Here is a 20,694-nt window from a genome sequence, read left to right as displayed (position 1 = left end):
CAGAGGCAGAATTCTTGGGCTCTAGGGGAACCCCAGATCTCACCCTCCTAAACAGAGCCTTCCAGAGTAATAAGGACAGTAGTAATACCCTTTAGGGGTTACTTCCCAGCCCACAGATGTCGCCCTCATGGGCACTCAGACAACAGCTGGACCCAGATAGTCCCGTTTCACCAATGAGGCTTCAGAGTGACTCAGAACCGTGGCCAGCTGATGACCCCCTGTCCCCCATCCTGATGGCACTTGTAACCTTTGCCGATATCTCCCTGCCACCCACGGCCACCCTCAGAGCCAGTGGGTGATCTTACATCACAAGGGAGGCAGCCCAGAGGGTGAGAGGTCAGGCAGCTGCCTACGGCCCAGTGAGAGAGCCAGGAAGGGACCCACTGTGGCCAGGACTCAGAGGCGTTAACATCAAGAACTAGAGATTTGCGTTCTCTCTGGGATCTACCACTGACCAACTAGGTGACCTTGGACCAGTTACATCCCTTCTTGGGTCCTTGTTTCCTCACCTGCAAAGTGAGGGGTTAAACTAGGTGATCCCTACCATCCCTTGCAGCCTGAAAATCTTCTCTGAGAGTCTCCCTGTCTTCTATCCTGGCGGCCTCCAAGGTGAGGTACGCAAGATGCTCATTGGGGTGCAGGAAAACATATCATCTAAACAAGAAAATCATTCACGTTTGCTCATATTTGCCAGGTGTAGACACACTGACACACTCTCCAGTCAGGGGGCAGGCAGCTTCATGTCTCAGGTTTCCAGAAGTCTCTGAGAAAGGGATGACAAGGACATCCTACTCTTTGGTTTGTTTTAGGCAGGTTATCCCAACTAATTAAACTGGTCAATTAATCCAGGTTAATCTAGACTAATTAATCCAGGTTGGATTTGTGGATTATATTAACCAGTTTTAACAAACTAACCCTCACAAAGTGGACAAGTGGTTTTGAAAGATTTCTCTGAGGACACTGGATTGTTAGTAATTCTGATAATGCTAGAGCATGGGGACAAGGCAATGTGAGAATTAACACTTGGCTTTCCAGCACTATCACTTCAGTCAGCCACAAGGCAAGGAAAAAAAAAACATGAGACAAGAAGTCAGCACAAGGTTTTTTGTGTGAGGGAGGACACTATTTGAAATAGAGATTTACAGTCACTCTGGTTAATGATGAATCTCGCCTCTTGTGTATATTGTACCTTACGTCTACAGGTGATGGTTACTTGTATATAATATAATATATTGGGGTCGGTGAGCTCGATGTTTTTCCCTTTGGAAGGAGTAAATGATCAAAACAGTTTGGGGCCCACTTCTGTAACTTCCTGGTCTTTTCTATGCTGCTGCCACTTCTGACACACCACCACCTTTGTGATCATACTTTGCTCGAGTGAGATGCGATTTCTCCAGTTTTCTACCCGTTCCCAGGGCAAAGACTCCACGGCTACCTCTGGGCCCACAGAGCCCAGCATGGGGGTCTGTCTCCAACTGGGGACTTGGAAAATATGGGTTGAGTTGATGTGCTTCAGTTTACCCTTCATGCTCTACTGGCCTTTCTAGCAGCAAAGACTTGGGGTCTGTCTCCTCTCCTGACCCCAAGGAGCCCCATCTTTCCCAGCCTGAACCACACTCTGGAGAAACGCAGCCCACCTTTCAAAGGTCTGAGCCTCAGGAGGGCCCAGCTAGGGTGAATCACCCTCGGCCTCACAATTAGAAGACCTTCTTCCCCAGCCATCCTTGGAATTTGTTCCTCTGAGAACAGCAGCACAGATAAGAAGCAAAATATTTGACACCGTATCCAGGCACAGGATCAAAGGAGACTTTGTTCCGTGTCTTAGAGGACTCTCCTGGGCTGGGAGTGCTGGAGACCTGGATCCCATTCCTGGTTCTGCCCTGTGTGTGTGGCCCTGGGCATGCTGACTCAGTTTCCCCTTTCATACCTCGTGATCTCTGGGGGTCTGGCCAGTGCTGCTTTTCTGAGATGTGAAGACTGGGATCTTTTTGGAGACCTGCTCTACTGAGTGGTTCTTTGCCCCTATCTGGAGGGTTTGGGTATGCTCTGGTCTCCAAACTGGGTGAAAGATGGGGACAGCTTGGAGCATTACTGTGAGACAACCAAAATGGGTGGAAGATGGGAAACTGAGTCGCACAAGAAACTCCCCAACCTGGAGCAGAGCCATCCCAGGGTTAGGTGGCAGGGCCCTCAGATCTCTGGAAGGGCTGCTGTGGGGCAGAGAAACGGATGTGGTTGGTGGGGCTCCAGGGATGGAGACAGGGCAGTGGGGGAAATTGTAGATTTCCGCTCAGTAGAAGGAAGAAGTCTAACGGTTGAGCTCTCCTGCCCCTGGAAGGGGTGAGCTTCCCTTCAGCAGAATGGTACAAGCCGAGACATGCAGACTTTTCAGATGGAATGGTGTGGAAAGGAGAGCAGAGAGCTGGGCTGCATGCCTCCCTGGGTCCCTGACCCTGGGCAGTCCTGGGTTATTGTGTCTGTTTTTTGCCCCCAGATGTAATAAGATCATTTGAGAGAGGGGGTTAGTGGGTCTGGCTGAGAATTAGATTAGAAGAGAATTAGAGCTTCAGGCTCTAAATCGGCACTGAGGGCTGGGGGAGGGGCATAAGGCTTCCTCTGTTTTCATCCAGTTAAGGGGATTTTCATGCCTCCCAGCACAGATGACCCCTGAATCACTCCTGAATCTTTAGATCTTTAGGTGTCGCCTCTCTGAAGAGAAAAGGAACATGGGCACTTTGTGCTTCTGGTTTAATCTGTAAGCCCTGTTCAAAGTCCTAAATATTCATTTCATTTCATTTTATTTATTTTTGGCTGTGTTGCGTCTTCCTTGCTGCACACGGGCTTTATCTAGTTGTGGCGAGCGGGGCCTACTCTTCGCTGCGGTGCACTGGCTTCTCATTGCGGTGGCTTCTCTTGTTGCAGAGCATGGACTCTAGGCACGCGGGCTCAGTAGTTGTGATGCACAGGCTTAGCTGCTCCACGGCATGTGGGATCTTCCTGGTCCAGGGCTCGAACCCGTGTCCCCTGCATTGGCAGGCGGATTCTTAACCACTGAGCCACCAGGGAAGCCCAATATTCATTTCAATCCATTGATACCAGTAAATAGTTTAAAACCGTGCCTTCTTATAGTGAGCAGTCAATAGAAGTTACCATTATTACTTATTTAAAAAAGTTTTTTTTATTGAAGTATAGTTGGTTTACAATATTTTATTAGTTTCAGGTGTACAACATAGTGATTCAGTATTTTTATAGATAGATTATACTCCATTTAAAGTTATTACAAAATAATGTCTATATTTCCCTGTGCTATACAATGTATCCTTGATGCTTATTTATTTTATACATAGTAGTTAGTATCTCTTAATCCCATACCACCCCCTTCCCCCTTCCCTCTCCCCACTGGTAACCACTAGTTTGTTCTCTATGTCTGTAAGGCCATTTCTGTTTTGTTGTATACATTCGTTTGTTTTATTTTATTACCTTCCACATATAAGTGATAACAGAGTATTTGCCTTTCTCAGTCTGACTTATTTCACTAAGCATAATACTCTCTAGGTCTATCCCATGTTGTTGCTGTGATTACTTATTTTGAATTTGCCTTGCGTTTACCATGTGCCAGGCAGTGTTGTAAATGCTTGTCAGGTATGAACTCATTTACTATTACCACCCCATTTTACAGATGGAAAACCTGAGGTCTAGAGAGGCTGACTCACCTGTCCAGGGTCTTTCGGCTGGTATGAGGTGGGGCTGATGTTTGAGCCCAGCATGTGGGCCGCTGACTATGTCTGTAACCACTGCTATGCCACCTCTCGACGTTGTCATATTGATCTCGAGTGTCCTCTGTGTAATAAAGAAAGAAAGCGCCTTTGCCTCCATTATCCCTTCAGAGCCTCCCAAAGCCCCAGGAGGGTTTCAGGCAGGGATGCACATTCCCATTTTATGGATGGGGCCCAGGGGCACAGAGAGGGACAATGACTTGAGCAGGGTCACACAGCCGACGAGGGCAGAGCAGAATGGAGCTGGGCCCCTGATCTCAGAATATCTGTGCACCATCGCTCTACAGAGCAGGGCTCCCAGCTGAAGCCCGGTGGGAGTACGTGCTGGTTATTGAGGGCACTGCTCCCTTAAGGGGCCCCTTACTTCATCACAAGGAGCAGAGCCAGCTCTATAGAGAGGGCAAGCAAGCCAAAGGGAAGATGATGGGAAAAGCCACCCTCTGCCAGGGAGAAGGTTGAGGCGGTCCTGAAGGTGCCTGAAGGAGGGGTGAGGATTGTCACCCTGCAGGGCCCCTTCTGCAGGAGGCCTAGGCAGAGAAGGCCCTGACTAGCCACGAGTAAAAGGGTGAAGGGGCAACCAACCTGCCCCCCCATGCCCTGAGGTCACGTCAGGGACTGCCTCTAAGGCCAGGGGTCAGGGAGGGTTAAAAGAAGCAGGTGCTCCCTGGGGAAATAATCATGGAAGCAGAGGTGGAGCCAGTGAAGGAGTGCAAGAGAGCTGGGTGCTGATCTAGCTTGGTGCTGCTGTTTCTTTCTTTATTTTTTTAATTAATTAATTTTTTGTTTTATTTATTTTTGGCTGCATTGGATCTTCATTGCTGCACGTGGGCTTTCTCTTGTTGCAGAGAGCGGGGGCTCCTCTTTGTTGTGGTGCGCGGGCTTCTCATTGCAGTGACTTCTCTTGTTGCAGAGCACAGGCTCTAGGCACGCGGGTTTCAATAGTTGTGGCTCGCGGGCTCAGTAGTTGTGGCTCGCAGGCTCTAGAGCACAGGCTCAGTAGTTGTGGCACACGGGCTTAGTTGCGGCATGTGGGATCTTTCCGGACCAGGGCTCGAACCCATGTCCCCTGAGTTGGCAGGTGGATTCTTAACCACTGCACCACCAGGGAAGTGCTCAGTGCTGCTGTTTCTTTTTTCTTTTTTTTTTTTTATTGTGGTAAAATATACAAAGCATAAAATTTATCATTTTAACCATTTTTAAGTATACCATCCTGTGGTATGACTGTTGTGCAGTCATCCCGCCATGATTTTTTAATTTTGACTTCACCGTAGCCTACTCTATTCTTTAGTGGTTTGCTTACATGTATGGATGAAAAATGTGCATTCAGTGCTAAAATATCATGTTTAACAAAGGAACCGTACGTAGGACACTAACACACGACTTGCCCCATGCCAGGCACTGCTCTAAGGCAATGTAAATGGATAACTGTATGGAATCGTTATGATTCCCCTATAAGGTAGGTTCTGTTGTTGACCCTAGTCTACAGATAAGGAGACCGAGGCACAGAGGGGTTTGGTATCTTTCCCACTCCCCGCACTCCGGCTCTTGTCTGGGCCCACTGGTTTGTTGAGGCCTCACTGTGTGCCAAGGCTAGAGGCTCTGTTCCACTACTTGCCTCATCTCACAGCAGCCCGGCCAGAGGTAGGTGCCGTGTGGTGCCGAGACTTAGAGAAGCTGAGTTGGGTTGGTAGCCGGGTCTCTAACTCTGAAGCCTGTGTCTTGACTACCTGCCCTCCATGCCTGCTGTTCAGGTGGTAAAGCTGTCGTGGGAACACCTGCGCGATTCTTGAGTGCTGGCCTGAACCCGCGTTTGTGTATTTAAAAGAATCTTGGAGAGAGAAATCCCAGGATCACAGCCCCAAGTGGCCCCGAGTTAGGAACTGGCTGTGTGCTCACAGAGCCTTTGGAGGTCAGGTTCCCACTAGTTGTGTAACCTCAGGAAAGTGCCTCCGTCGCTCTGAGCTGAGTGCAGCTCGCTGCATCCGGGAATTGGGGATAGTTCTCCCCACCCCAAGGCGGCTGTGAGGAGTGAATGGAATAGTGAACGGGAAGGACTTTGCAAATCATGCAGCAGGGCTGTAGAGCAGTGGCTCTCAGAGTGGTCCCCGGAGCAGCTGCATCAGTGCCACCTGGCAACTTGCTAGAAATGCAGAATTCTCAGGATCCACCCTAGACTTGCTGAATCAGAAACTCTAGGATGGGCCCAGCAGTCTACATATTAATCAGCCTTCCAGGGGCCCCTGATGTGCTCTCAAGTTTGAGACCCACTGTTGGGAGAGATTCTTGCAAAGTGTAAATGAGATACTGTCACCAGTCCTGGCAGAATCAGTCTCGGGGCAGAAGTGCCTCTTCAGCCCGGGGTGCTGGCATCTTTCCTGTAATCTTCGTCCTCCAGTGAACCTCCCACCCTCCTGCCCCCCCTGGCCTGCAGGCCCAGCCTTAACAGATGTGGGCAGAGCCCAGAGAGGCTGGAAATGGGGAGAAGTCCTCACCATCCTCTCCTGGTGTCTGTTGCAGACACTGCCTGGGGAATTGATTAAGGCTGCACAGTGGCATTTATCTCCAGGTTGATACACAGGTTGGGGAGAAGCAGTTGGGAATTTCCCATCACCCTCCTGTGTGGCTGGTCCAGGAAATGAAGGGTTGGGCTGCCCAGGCTCCGGCAGGAGCAGGCAGCCCTCAGTCATACCTGGGGACTCTTCCCATAGGGAAATGGGTTGAATGACGGAAGGAAGCTATTTTCTGATCTAAAACCCCAGCTGCTGAGAAGTGGCCCAGGAATGGGCCTCGAGGCCGGGCTTCCCAGCTCCATGTTTCTCTCAAAGAGCTGAGACCTGTGGAGGGACATCAGGCCTTGACTCCTGGTCAGCCATCTGCCCGCTCTTCCCTGATCAATCAGGCTTCTCTCCTCCTGAGTCCAGACAAGGACGGCCTCAGAATCATCCTCCTCTCACCATATTCCACAGCCCCTCCAGCAGATTGGAGCTGGGCATGAAATGAACCCACTTATTTCTTCCTTAGACACAGCCCACAGCTGAGGAAAGAAAATACTTGCCCTCCCTAATGGCAGGGACTCTATCCACCTCAGCCCTGACAGGTCACACCCTGGTTATAGACTTTGACACCTCCCTCCGTGGTCTCAGGTGGCAGCTCAGCTAGCGTGCAGAGCCCTGCCCCGGCACCTTTCCAGTCATGGCCCTCATTGCTTCTCTGCATTTGCTCAGGCCCCAGCTGAATTGGACCCTTGGGTTCCCTGGGTATGCCTTTGCCTGCCCACCCCTCACCGCGTGGCTCAGTGCAGAGCCTTCCACCTGCAGTGCCGTCCCTACTCTGTCCTGGGCTCGCTCCGCTCAGCCTTGAAGGCTTAGCTCAAACACAGCCTCCTGGCAGCCCTTACCCACTCGCCAGGTTTCAATCTCCCTGCTACCCCAAATTGAGTTTGCCGGTCTTTCCCATCAGTCTGGGCTCCTGGGGGGTAAGGATCGTTCCTGCCTCTGCCCCATGGTTCCCAGCACAGGCTGGACTCACAGAAGGTCCCAGTGATGCTGCCTGGACTCACCCTGGGCCCCAGGTCCCTGCAGCAGGGCAGGGTGAGAGCTGATTTGTAGGTCCACTGACGACAGAATTCAGGCTCCCTGGCCAGGTGCCCATCCCAGAACAGAGCTTCAGGGCTTCAGCCCTACTCCAGGATCGCTGTGGGGCTCTAAACAAGGCACCTTCCCCCTTTGTTTCTCAGTGTCTCTCTCTGTCCAAAGACAGATCCAGAAGTTCTGCCAGAGAATGGACAATAAGCAGGAAGTAGAGCTGCCAGATTTTCAACCTCTGGGAGGCATCTTTAAAAAGTCTCCGTGACCCTTGTCTCTCGAAACTCACAGATAAGGAAATTGTGGGGCAATAAATCTTCGTGGAGTTTTGGTCAGGACCTGATCAGGGTGAATAAACAGGAAGAAGGCCTGCTCTGTGTCTCCAGAGGGTCAAGGCAGGAACAGCTCTGAGGACTGGGGCAGCTGCCAGGCAGGCGGTCCCACTGCCCTCACGGGCCCCCTGGGTCTGGCACATGCGGGCTGCAGAGCCCTCAGCGAATTGTCCTAACAGGTGGGTAGGGCAGAGGCGTTACCATCTTATGGGTGGACAAACAAAACCCGAGAAGGGGACAAGGTTTGCCCAAGGTCATGTAGCAAATTGGCATCAGAATTAGGACTCTCCAACCTGACCAGCAAGCCTGCTGTGGAAGAGACAGGCCCAGTCCCTGGCTCCTAGTACCCAGAAGGGGTGTTCAGGAAAGGTCGGTGGAATGAGTGAAAGCTCAATCCAGGAGCCAAGTCAGTCTCCCCCTGGGTGCCTGCCTGTGTGGTTTGGCCTGTGGGTGGGCAAAGCTGAAGGGAGAGGACCATTTGGCGTTGACAGTCCAATGGATGGTTGGATGGATAGATGGAGGAAAGATGGGAGAAACACAGGGAGCAGGACAGGAGGAAGGGAAGGGAGTATCCATCAGCTGACCTTCTACTTAGTACTGAAACCGAGCGGGACCCTGTGGGGCTCCTGGGCACAAAAGCCTTTCTGGGTCCCCCGTTTCTTACTTGCAGGGTAAAGGCTTCAGCCTCCTAGACCTACCCAGAGTTCCAAAGGGCAGATTCAAAAAGCCACTAACCAGGGAAATAGGGGATGCTGAAACAAAGGGGGAACAGTCAAGAGACTATACTGCAGTGATTAAAGCAGGATCCTGGTTCCTCCTCAAGGGATATACCTAACAATATCTTTGGACTCTTCTGCAGGAACTAAGAGCCCCACCCAGGTGGAGGGTGGCAACTTCCGGCTGAGCACAAGATTTCGGGAACACTGCTCTGTTACCTCACCACCAGCCAATCAGAAGAAAGTCACACACCCTGCAGCCCTCGCCCCAAATTTGGCCTATGAAAACTTCTGCCCCAAAACCATCGGGGAGTTTGGGGGTTTTGAGCACAAGCCACCTTGCCTGGCCCTGCAGTAAACCTTTCTCTGCTCCAAACTCCGACGTTTTGGTTGCTTTGGGCTCGCTGTGTGTCAGGCACACGAACTTGTGTTCAGTAACAGTACCAGACACGTGCAAAGCATTTTACATCTGTTACCTCATTTAATCGTGGACAAGGCCCCGTGAGGCAGATCCGAGGGTACTCTTTTACAGATGAGGATGCTGGGGCCCAGAGACAAATGAGGGTCCGGGATTTGAACCAGTTGCCTCCTCTTTCCCCTCCCTGTGTATCAGGATGGGGGACCTCATAGGCTAGAGAGATCGCTCAGGCCTTGGAACTTGGGAAGCCCCCTGGAGGCGGTTCTATTTGAGCCAGGCCCAGGAAGGTGGAGTGAGAGGAGGGGGCATCCTAGGAACCCAGCTAAGTGTCAGCCTTGGACTTACCTGGGCTGACTTACCAGCTCAGACTGGTCTGGGCTGAGTTGGCTCTAGGCAGAGAGAAGGGGTGTGAGCAAAGATGGGGTGTCTGGGAAAACCAACGCTTTGAGGGGAGAGCAGATAAACCAGTGTGGCTCAAAGGACAGGTGTGTGGAGATAAGGGGAAGGCCGTCAGGGAATGTGCAGGGGCCTCAAAACCCAAGTCCAGCCGAAGGCTTTATCCTGAGGACAGAGGGGACCTGGGGCTGGGGTGAGTCTTAAGGGAAATGACAGAGTCAGAGTGGGGGCAGGATAGGAGGCCTGGGCTGGGGTGGAGGAGAAATGGAGTCACGGAGAGAAAAGGCTGGCCAGGCCTCACACAGCTTGAGGAAAGGGTCAAGAGCAAGGGTGCCGGGGGGCAGGGGAGACCAGGTCATCTCAGGAGATGCCCTGCTCCTCCCGGGGGCCCAGGCACCTGGCTCTGGGCAGTGTCAGATGTCAGGAGGGGAGGTGCTCCCTCGGGCCTAATCTCATCAGGAGGAAAGAGGCATTTTCTTGGCGCTCTCTCTGACTCAGCCTGTATTTCCTGTGGGCCTGCGGGGAGGCATCTGTGCTGGACCAGAAGGACCACAGAGCTGGAGGAGGGGTGATAAAGGAAGAGGTGGGAGGGTGCTCGAGGCAGAGAGAACCTGGAAAGAGGACTGTTTTTCCATGCTGGCTGCAGAGTGCCTCAGCCTCCACTGCTGATGGGCCACGGGCGGTTGAGGCCTGGCGGGGGTGGGGGCGTCCCCAGGCAGCATGGTTCTGCTTTCCTGCCTGGGAAAGCCGTGCCCATGGAGAGAACCAAAGGGCTTCCTCTGCCCTTCCGCCCTTCGCCCCACACTCCCACCAAGACCCTTAGGCCCCACAGCACAGGGCTGAGCGAGGCTGCTGGCCTTTGCTGCCAAACCCAAGTCTGTGTGCCCCGTGCACAGTGAGGCCAAACAAACCGAAATGTCGGAGTTTGGAGCAGAGGAAGGTTCATTGCAGGGCTGAGCAAGGAGAATGGGGGAGGGGGCTCGCGCTCAAAAGACCCAAACTCCCCCGTGGTGTTCAGGGAAGAGTTTTTACAGGCAAAATCTGGGGTGAGGGCTGCAGGGTGTGTGACTTTCTTCTGATTGGTTGGTGGTGAGGTAACAGGATGGTGTTCCAGGAATCTCCTGCTCAACCTGAAGTGACCATCCTTCTTCTAGGTGAGGGCCTTAGTTCCCGTAGAAGAACTCAAAGATACATTGTCACGTGTATCCCGTACATCCCTTGAGGATGAAGCAGAGCTCTGCTTTATCGCTGCACTTTTGTTTGACTGCTTTTCTTTTGTTTCTGCATTTTCTCATCTCCCTGGTTAGTAACTGTTTGAATCTACCCTTTGGAACTAAGGGAAGGAAGGTCTAGGAGGCTGCAGGCTTTTGTACCCTGGAGAGACATGCACAAATAAATGCCTTTCCTCTCCGGGTTCTTCTGAATCCACAGGGATTGTTAGTTAGCTTCTCACGTGCCTCATCAATGTGGTGAGACCGAGGGTCTGAACTCTGCACCTAGCGGGCTGCTTTGCACTTTCTGGTTTGGGATTTTTACTCAGATCCCCAAAATGTTGGGCCCTCAGCACGTACCTGTCATGTACTAAATCAAATCTTAGTGTCCTGTAAACATTGGGACCACAACGGTCTTCACAGCAAACATCTGTTGAGGACTAAGTATGCACCGGCATTGCTCCATGTACTGGGTGGATTATCTCATCTAATTTTCAGGGCAGCCCTGTGGGAGAGTGTGGACCCAGGACTAAACAGCTCGGTTCTGGATTCCAGCTCAGCCACCTACTTGCTGTGTGATTTTGGGCACGTTACTTAACCTATCTGTGCCCCAGTTTTCACATTTGTAAAAATGGGGTGATAATAGTTGCAGGAAGAGGGGGACCCCTTCCAGGGCCCAAGAGTGGGCTCTTGTCTAACACTCAGGAATGAATTGTCCGAGAAGATACATGGGCTGACAAAGCAAAAGACTTTATTGGAAAGAGGCACCCGGGCGGAGAGCAGTGGGGTAAGGGAACTCAGGAGAATTGCTCTGCCACATGGATCGCGGTCTCAGGTTTTATGATAATGAGGTTAGTTTCCAGGTTGTCTCTGGCCAGTCATCTTGCTTTTGTCCACATTTGGTCTGACTCAGGGTCCTTCCTGGGGGCGCGCATCTCTCAGCCAAGATTGATTCCAGCACGAAAGTTTCTGGGAGGTTGATAGGATATATTATAGGCTGGCGTCTGCTCCCTCCTTTTGGCCCCTTCTGAATTCTTCTGTCTGGCAGTAGCTTGTTAGTTCCATGTTCCTTATTGGGACACCTCCTGTTGTGAGATAACTCTTGCAAGCGGTCATTATCGTGCCTGGCCAGGGCGGGCGGTTTCAGTCAATGGTTCTCTAACACCTGTACTTAACCAGATTGCTGTCAGGGTCAAGTTAGTACCTGGAACATACTTCACATATAATAAGCAATGTGTTAGCTATTATTTGTTATTATGCCTGATTTTACTGGTGAGGAAATAGACACATTAAGTAACTGGCCCAAGGTCACATGGGCACAGTGGACATGTCCTATAATTACACTGTTTAGCTGGGTACCCGGTAGCCACGTGTGTCTCTTGAACACTTGAAATGGTAGTGCAACTGAGGAGCCAAATTTTACATTTCAATTCATTTTAATTGATTTTAATTTAGAAGCCATGTGTGACTAGAGACTCCGTGTTGGACAGAGCTGCTGCCTGGGTCCCATACCCAGTGACCTGATTCAAGTGATTCTAATGTGCATTCAAAGTTACAAACCACTGCCCTGTGCTTTAGCAGCCAATTAAGATCGTGGCATCTCATCCTTTCCCGCTCTCAGCCATTTCCCTGAGAAGTGTACACGTGTGGAGAACAGTGACTGAATTGCCCCTTTACCCTGCACAGAATAAGCACTTTACAGACCTTGGATTTTTCTCCTTTGAGGTGTTCTGTTCTTTGGTTCAGGATGTTGGGCTCTTTCAGAAGTTCGTTCTAGAGCCTTCTGTCTCACAGGCAAGTTTTCAGAGTCAAGGCTACTAGTGACTTACTGTAGAATCGTTGCATGTAAATAGGGTAAAAGTTCTCTGGAGGCCTCTATGGTAGGTGGCAGTGGAACAGGAGGGAAGGGGACAGGGCACAACCTTTAAAAGAATGGCATAATAGAACATGACAAAAACTGGTTAGAACCAACTAGGTCCAAGATAGCAGAAGATTCGACTTCCCATAGACCTTGAGCCTCATATGCTCATTGTAATTCATTAGCTAAGTGACACACCCACCAACGCCATGACAGTTCTGAGGCCAACCATCAAAGTTCAAAAAGCAGATGGTGGCCCAATCCCTGGAAATCTCCACCGCTTCCCCAAAATAGTTGGAATAATCCTCCTGTTCATTAGTCTATGAAATTACGCAGCCCATAAAAACTAACCACCCCATATTTCAGGGCCTCTCTCCTGAGATGGCCCACACTCCATCTGTGGAGTGTGTTTCTCTCTAAATAAACCTACTTCTTACCTATTACTTTGTCTCTCACTGAATTCATCCTGTGACAGGACATCAAGAACCTGAGCGTCATTAAGTCCTGAGACCAGGTGTGTGATCTCAATTAAAAGACCATGGGTTCGGGCTTCCCTGGTGGCACAGTGGTTGAGAGTCCGCCTGCCGGTGCAGGGGACATGGGTTTGTGCCCCGGTCCAGGAAGATCCCACATGCCGTGGAGCAACTATAAGCTCGTGAGCCACAACTCCTGAGCCTGCGCTCTAGAGCCCGCGAGCCACAACTACTGAAACCCGCGTGCCTAGATCCCATGCTCCACAACAAGAGAAGCCACCGCAATGACAAGCCCACGCACCGCAAAGAAAGGTAGCCTCGGCTCGCCGCAACTAGAGAAAGCCTGCGCGCAGCAACGAAGACCCAACGCAGCCATAAATAAATAAATTTTTTTTTTTTTAAAAAGACCATGGGTTCAAGTCCCAGTCTGGGTTTGTCCAGGTTCAAGTCCCAATTTGGGTTGCACAGTTTCAGCAGGGTAACCAACTTTTCCCTTTTTGCTTGAGACTTTCCTGATTTTAGCACTGAAAGCCCTGCATCCTAGGAATACCCACTCCACACACATCCTGGACAAACCAGAACAGTTGGTCACCTCCTTCTGTGGAGAGCGACAAGGTCTCTTCTTGCTTCCATGGTTAGGCAGAGACCTGCATTGACAGCAGGGGGGCCTTGACCTCAGCTGGGCCTTGGCATCCTGAGCCAGATATCTCACCCCGTCCTGTGGGTGGATCAGAGACCCTGATAAGGACTTAAGGTGAATTAAAAAGGTGCTTTCCTATCAAGTTTGGGGTCAAGGCCAGGATCTAGATAAACTCTATTATGGATAATTGTCAACCCAGGATTAGAGTCAAGACATGGGACCCACCGATAATTAGGCATGTATTGTGTTGATTCTTGGTCTTTGCAGATCACCTTCAAATACAGAGTCCTTTACCCTTATGGTAATCTTTTTTCACTTTGTAAAGCTAGGAAACTTGTGATTGTAACCTCCCTCTTTTAACTGTGGCTGAGGTAAGTGTGGTGGTTCAGACCCTCCCAGGAGGCGTGTTTGGGGACAGCTCGATGACCACAAGGTCAGGTTTTAAGGGAAAAAATAAAATACAATTCCAAATATGAAATGTGGAAACAGAAACTTACTAAGGGGACAATGGTAGCCAGGAATGCCAGACTCCTCCCCACCGCTGACGTTCAAAGACCAAATCAGGTAATTTCATTCTCCCTGAGGCCAGGAACAGCGCAATTAATGAATAATCTATTATGCTGCTTTGTACCACACCCAGTTTGTGTTCGGTTTCAGCCACCCTGCAGGTAACCCTTGTCCTGCAATGATTCAGGGCTAGGCTGGGAAGATAGGCCTCTGGAGCCAGGCAGGAAAATCTCTGTGTCTCTGTCTCCATCTCTCTCACATACATCAGAGAGGAGCACGAGGTGGGAAGAGGGGCATCTGGACCACATCTTGGCTTCTGCTTGCCATCTCCACTCCTACTAATTTGATCTTGGTCAAGTCACTTCCTCTGCACCAAATGGGGACAACAGGCCTTAGGAGAGTTGTAAGGGATAGGACAGGCAGCAAGCCATTCCACTGTCAGGCACTGAGATGTAAACTCAGTGGGGACTTCCCTGGTGGTCCAGTGGTTAAAACTTCTCGCTTCCACAGAAGGGGGCATGGGTCCAATCCCTAGTCTGGAACTAAGATTCCCCATGTGCTGCACGGCACGGCCAAAAAATAAAAATAAATAGATAAAAAATAAACTCAGTGGGGTGTTAAACCCAGCGATGACTAAATCTTTTTGCAGGGCAGGGAATTCACAGCACAAAGAGCCTAATCCCATGGCATCAGGCCAGCTAAGCACCCTTGGGATAGCAGCAGCAGAATGGGTGCCACCACCTGCTTTGTGCCCTAATGGGCTGGCCCGCTACGCCTAGGAAGACCTGCTATGGCTTTGATGTGGGCCCAGCTGGATGGGACCGGGCAGGATAGAACAAGCGGCGTGGGGTAAACCTGTCCCGGATCGATGTTCTGGCCCAGCCTGTGGGCAAGGGCCTCACAGTGCTGAAGGCCTGCTATGGTCCTCATTTTCAGGCAAGTGCGTGCTTGTGGGGAAAGTAAAACTCCTGCTCTCTGAATTGCTGAGTCCTTAAACTCATTCATGCACTGATAAACACAGGCACGCATGTGCAGTACATGCACAGACACAAACACCCAAACAGATGCACAGGTGCACACCCACCCACAGGGGTACACGAGCACGTAGGAACACCCTGATCAGTGCAGTGTTCACACACAGACTTGCACACACAGTGCACACACATTCGCACAAACTTCACCCACATATATGCATGCACAGTCCTATACCTGGGGCAAAGGGAGAGACGGCCCACCTGGCTTGGTGCCACCCACCCACTTCTGTAAGTTTACCTCATGGCTACAAGTCTGGAAGAACCTTGGCAGTGGAGGTAAGGTGTTGGAGCCAGGTGGGGTGGGATGGGGGAGAGGAGTTCGGCACAGGGGTCGGGGGGCATGATGTTCACGCTGCTCGGAGGCTGGCCGGCCTCATCAGTGGAGGCCAATAGCCCTTTCGCCAGAGGACGTCGGCTTGGTTTACTGAGCCTCGTTTTCCTTTGCTGTGAAGTAGGGGCGATAATGGTCATGACACTTCCCCTTGGGAGCTGAGGTAGAATCCAGGGTGTAATGAGTGTGAAAGAGCTTTCATCATCATTATCTGGAGCTGAGGGCTCCAGAGACAGAGCTGCACCACCTCCTAGCTGTGTGACGCCAGGAAGGTTGCTTCACTTTTCTGCCTCAACCCCTACATCTGTAACAGGGAGCAAGGTAGCACCTAAGTTCATACAGGGGAAGCGCTTGGAACGGAGCCTGGCACATAGCAAGCACCCGAAACTAAGAGTTGCTATTGCTATGGAGGTGACTGTGAGCTCCAGGAGAGCATTGCCCAGGCCTCTTACGGCCCCTGACCCTGAACCTGGAACCAGAGCCATCCCCCAGGTGTGAAGGGAGAGCGCTGAGAGTGGCCAGAGGGGCCAGGACTGTTGATGCTGGCCAGGTCATGTTGATTTCAGCAGGCATGACTGGCCTCCTCACCCCACAGCCCACCATGGGCACCAAGGCTGCTTTATCCCCCTCCCATGTTTTTCACTAACACGTCCCATCCTCTCCATCCCCTCTGCCCTGCTTCAGCCCAGGCGACTGTCATGATTACCTCAGCAATCAGAGGAATCCACCTAAAAGTGAAAACTGGTCCTCCTCCTCCCCTATAACCCCTGCAGCAGCTCCCATTGCCCTCAGAGTCCAAGCCCTTTCACATGGCTCCTGAGGGGATCTGGGTCCTGCCTGCTTGCCCACCTCTTCCCTGCAGGCTCCTGTGCCCTGGCCACAGCAAGCACAGACAGCCATTGCCTGTCTACCATTGGTTGGGCCTGCCTGGGGCAATGTGTTAGTCAGGACGGGTGGGCTATGCTCTGTGACAAGTATCCCCACTATTTCTCTGCGGTTCACTCTACAAGTTTAATTCTCTGTCATGCTATATAAGTCAGTTTGGGGCAAGGTGCCCTATTCACACAGTCCCTTGGGGACTCAAAGATGGAAGCTGCACCATCTGGAACATGTGGCCTCCTCATCCCTCCAGCCAAGGACGAGAGTTCTGGAGGGTCACCGGCAGGTCTTACACGCTTCAGCCTGGAAGTGGCACACATCACTCCCACCCACAATCCACTAGCTAGGACTAATAGTGGCTGCCTAACTGCAAGGAGGCTGGGATGTGAGGGGAGCAATGGAGTGTCTGATGAGCATCACCGTGGACCCCACACAGATGTCCCCCACCCCCACCCCCAACTGCTGCTCAAGGGGAGGCAGGGGTGGGGGCCCAGGAGCTGAGCCTGCTGACTTGCCCCCTACTTTCCCACCCGCAGCCCAGGCCCCAGGCTACTCCCCAGCTGCCACTAATTGCCAAGACCCCAGGGAGATCGTTATCCTTGCTCTTCTTTCCTTAGATGATCCTTAGGACCTGTTTCTCTCAGGGCTCAGTGCAGAGAAAAGCTGTACTGCTCCTTAGCAAGTGCAGGCATTTATCTTACAGACAGTGAGTAAATCCCTTTCTGATTCTATTTCCCTCGTCGAATTGACCACTAGGAAGCTCCGATGCAAAACCTCCCCTGTGTGCTGGTCCTGGCAGCACACAATCGTAGCTTGACTCCCCCTACATTTCAGGTGATCTCTTTTTGTTCCTGCATTTTCCCTCTGTCCCCATTTCCTCACCATGGCTTTTTTTATTTCCTTCTATCTGTGTTTTCTCTACTTCTGTAAGGCTTCTTACATCGTTTCTGGGATTGGATGGGCATTGTTAGGCAGTCCCTGCGTTCCGTGCTACTTCCGGTAGCTCTGGCAAAGGTAGCCAGGGTTTTGGGCAAAGCTCCCTAAAGGAAGGTTGAAATGTCTGAGCTTCACAGGACCTGCCGCCACGAGGCTGATGGGTACCTGGTGCTGTGTAAAGGGAGGGCACCTGGGAGCTGGAGGAAGGAAGGGTTTGGACTCATAGTGATGGGTACAGACAACAGTGGGCTGGGAAGAGCAAGCCAAGCAGAGGGAAAGGCAAGGGTGAAGGCTCAGAGGACTGGAAATGCAGGAGCAGGTACCAGGGAAGCTGCGTGGTGTGCTTTGTCTGGAAGGAGCCGTTTAGAAGATGAGCAAGAAAAAGCGAAATCTGGGGATATAGGGTAGGACCCAAGCTGAGTTTGGCCTTGATCCTGTAGGACAGCAGTGAATGGGGAGCATCAAAGGGTGACCTAAGGTGGGGGCCGGGGAGGGAGGAATATAGCCAGGCTTGGTGTCCAGAACAATCCCTCTGGCTGCATGAGGAGCGTAGATGGGAAGGCCCAGTGGGTCAATGAGACTGAGGGGAGGGGGTTTGAACTGAGCAGCAGCAGGGCCAAGAGGAGGCCACATGGTATATATTTGGCCACTAATGAGCCCTAGACCCTCTTACAAGCCATTCATGATCTAGCCCTGCTCACCCCTCCAGCTCGTGTTCTTCTCATTCACATCATCCAGTTTACATGTATATGTGTGTGTGTGTGTGAATATATATTTTTCTTTTTAGCATCTCCTTACTAATCTTACCAAACCATAGGTAGTTTCCCAAACATTCCACGTTCGCTTCTATCTCAGGACCCTTGCTCAGGCTGTTCCATCTGCCTGGGACACCTTCTCCCCCAGCTCACCCTTGTCCAGCCTACATGGCCAACTCCTTCTCATCCTTCAAATCACAGTTCATGTGTCACTTCCTCTGGGAAGCCCTCCCTGACTGCCATGTACAAACGTCCATTATTACCTATAGTACACTGGGTCCCAGTGGCCCAGACTCCGCTAATGTCCTCACTCATAGGACTCTTCACTCCTGTAAGGCTGGGCTCAGGCTTCCTCTCTCCAAACCCCCAGTGCCTGGCACAGGTGGTACTCAGTAAATATTGAGTGAACAAATACAAGGCCGGATGAGGAGCGAGGGAAGGTTAAGATGGCTGGATGATAATAGTGGTAGTAATTATTACTGTTGAGCAAGGGATCTTAGTGTGTCATCTCATTTCATCCTCATGACAAGTCTATGAGACAGATACTTTCTTTATCCTCATTTTACAGGTGAGGAAACTGAGACTTCAGAATTTAAGTCATTTGCCCACCCAGCTGGCAAGCACAGAGCTGGAATTGGAGCCTGGGCAGGCTGGCTCCAGAGGACACTATATTTCCCACTTAGCTGGGTGGGGAGGCTGGCCTGTCTGGTGAGGTGCTGGATAGGGGAGGGAACGGGGTGAGTTCTCTCTACGGTTTTTCTGCCTTTTTGTTTTTGCACACGAAGGGATGAAAAGCAAACAGGTCAGCAGTAGTTGTACGCCATCTCACCAGGTCCCTGGAAGTAGCCACAATTATAGCCTGTTCACCTGGGTGCCCTTCATAGCACGTCACTGTCGTCATAGAACTGACCGCTGTGCTGGTCCTGCCCTCTTATGTCCTCTGCAGGTGAGACTCCGTGTGTCCTGCTGTCAGGTTGCGAGCCTCACAGCCCTTCTGTCCCATTTGTCTCCTGCAGATGTCATGGCACCCCCAGTACCGGAGCTCCAAGTTCCGCCATGTCTTTGGCAAACCAGCCAGCAAGGAGAACTGCTACGACTCTGTGCCCATCACCCGCAGCGTCCACGACAATCATTTCTGTGCTGTGAACCCCCACTTCATTGCAGTCGTGACTGAGTGTGCTGGTGGGGGGGCCTTCCTCGTCATCCCCTTGCACCAGGTAAGGATGCCTGCTAAGCTCAGGCCCAAATAGCTCTCTGGAGGCAGCACAGGACAGAGGGAGAGTAGAAAGAGCCTCAGTTTTGGTTCCATATGTGAGTTCAAGTCCTAGCCCTGCCTGTTACCAGCCATGTGACCATGAATAAGTCATTTCACCCCTTTGAGTCTTGGTTTTCTCATTGAAAAAGTATACCTCTCCTGGGATTTCAGCTTCTAGCAGTTGTTTAGGACTCCTAGGACCTCCCCTCCACCCCACTGCAAAGTAATTCATTCATGAATAACATTTAATTCTTAATGCATTGCCGGGCTCACAAGACATTGGGGAAATCTCCAAAGCCTCCGCCTCTCTCCAAGAAAGGAAAAAAACCTTGAGCCGAAATTTAAGTAGGAGAGGTAAGCAGCAAGTGAACAGGAAGAACAGGCTTGTCCTGCGGCAAAGGTTGACGGTGTAAGTTGGGCCATATGCAATTGCTGATTATTTAACAGTTTTTGACCCCCAGAATGGTGGTTTCATATAGACTAACTTAATAGCAGATCTTTTCAGAATCCTGAGTTTCTGCCTTGAGGTAGAATCTCTGAAGGGGCTAGAGGGATCCGGGCTTGGTAGTGCCTCTGGTTTGCAGCAGAAGCAGATAGAAGGTTTCTCCAGAGGAAAGCATTTCCAATGTGAACAGGATTCCTACAAATTAAGATCAGGGAAATTCATAAACGGAGAACACCAAGCATGTAAAGGCCCCTGTGAGTAAGCATCCGCTGAAAGAACAAACAACAGACTTACAACCCCTTTTAGAAGTTAAGATCACAAATATAAATTGGAATCTCATAGATCAGGTTTTCTGATCCCAATGCAATTGAGTTAGAAGTCAATAACAAAAGATAAATTTTAAATGCCCATTCATTTAGAAATTGAAAAATACTTGGAAATGAATGAGAATGAAATACATCACAAAACTTAGGGGTTGCCAGGAAAGTGGTGCTTCAAGGGAAATTTATAGCACTAATGCTTATATTAGGCGTAAAATTAACAACTAAACATTCAACATGAGAAGTTAGAAAAAGGACAACAGAGTAAACCCAAAGAAAGTTTGAGGAAGGGGGTATTAAAGATCAGAAATCAGTGAAAAGAGCATCAAAGATCGATTAAAGAGGATCAGAAGAGCCAAGGGCTCCCCTGGTGGCGCAGTGGTTGAGAGTCCACCTGCCGATGCAGGGGACACGGGTTCGTGCCCCGGTCCGGGAGGATCCCACATGCCACGGAGCTGCTGGGCCCGTGAGCCATGGCCGCTGAGCCTGTGCGTCCGGAGCCTGTGCTCCGCAACAGGAGAGGCCACAACAGTGAGAGGCCCACGTACCGCAAAAAAAAAAAAAAAAAAAAAGATCCAAAAGTTGGTTCCTAGAAAAGACTGATAGACAAACCTCTGGAGAGATGGTCAAGAATAAAAGAGAGAAGGTGCAAATAACACCAAGAACAAACAAACAAACAAAATGCAATATCAGTAGAGCTTCAAAATATAAGACACTAATCTGAGCAGTTTTATGACAATATATTTGAAAACGTTGGCAATATGGACAAATTCCTACAAAAAAATATAACTTGTCAGGACCGATTCAAGTAGAAATAGAAAGCCTGAA

General features: G+C 50.8%; 1 protein-coding gene across 11 annotated transcripts in view; it reads left to right on the top strand.

Moving 5' to 3' along the window:
* CORO2A (coronin 2A) overlaps positions 1–20,694 on the top strand; it is a 62,620-nt gene that overhangs the window by 16,028 nt on the left and 25,898 nt on the right. For 5 of the 11 annotated variants that reach the window (XM_089912567.1, XM_089912573.1, XM_089912572.1 and 2 more), the window contains exons 1-2: positions 13,083–15,221; positions 18,863–19,063. In XM_089912567.1, coding sequence (XP_089768693.1) covers positions 14,976–15,221; positions 18,863–19,063 — 447 coding nt within the window. In that variant the 5' untranslated portion in view covers positions 13,083–14,975. The other 6 variants (XM_089912568.1, XM_089912569.1, XM_089912570.1 and 3 more) reach the window with 2 other exon arrangements.

The sequence above is a fragment of the Delphinapterus leucas genome, chromosome 6 (assembly GCF_059928025.1).
Source record: "Delphinapterus leucas isolate spDelLeu-1000000601 "Yukka" chromosome 6, BTC_Dleu_Yukka2, whole genome shotgun sequence".
In the NCBI taxonomy this organism is placed as follows: domain Eukaryota; kingdom Metazoa; phylum Chordata; class Mammalia; order Artiodactyla; family Monodontidae; genus Delphinapterus; species Delphinapterus leucas.
This window is presented reverse-complemented; position numbering and strand designations above follow the sequence as displayed.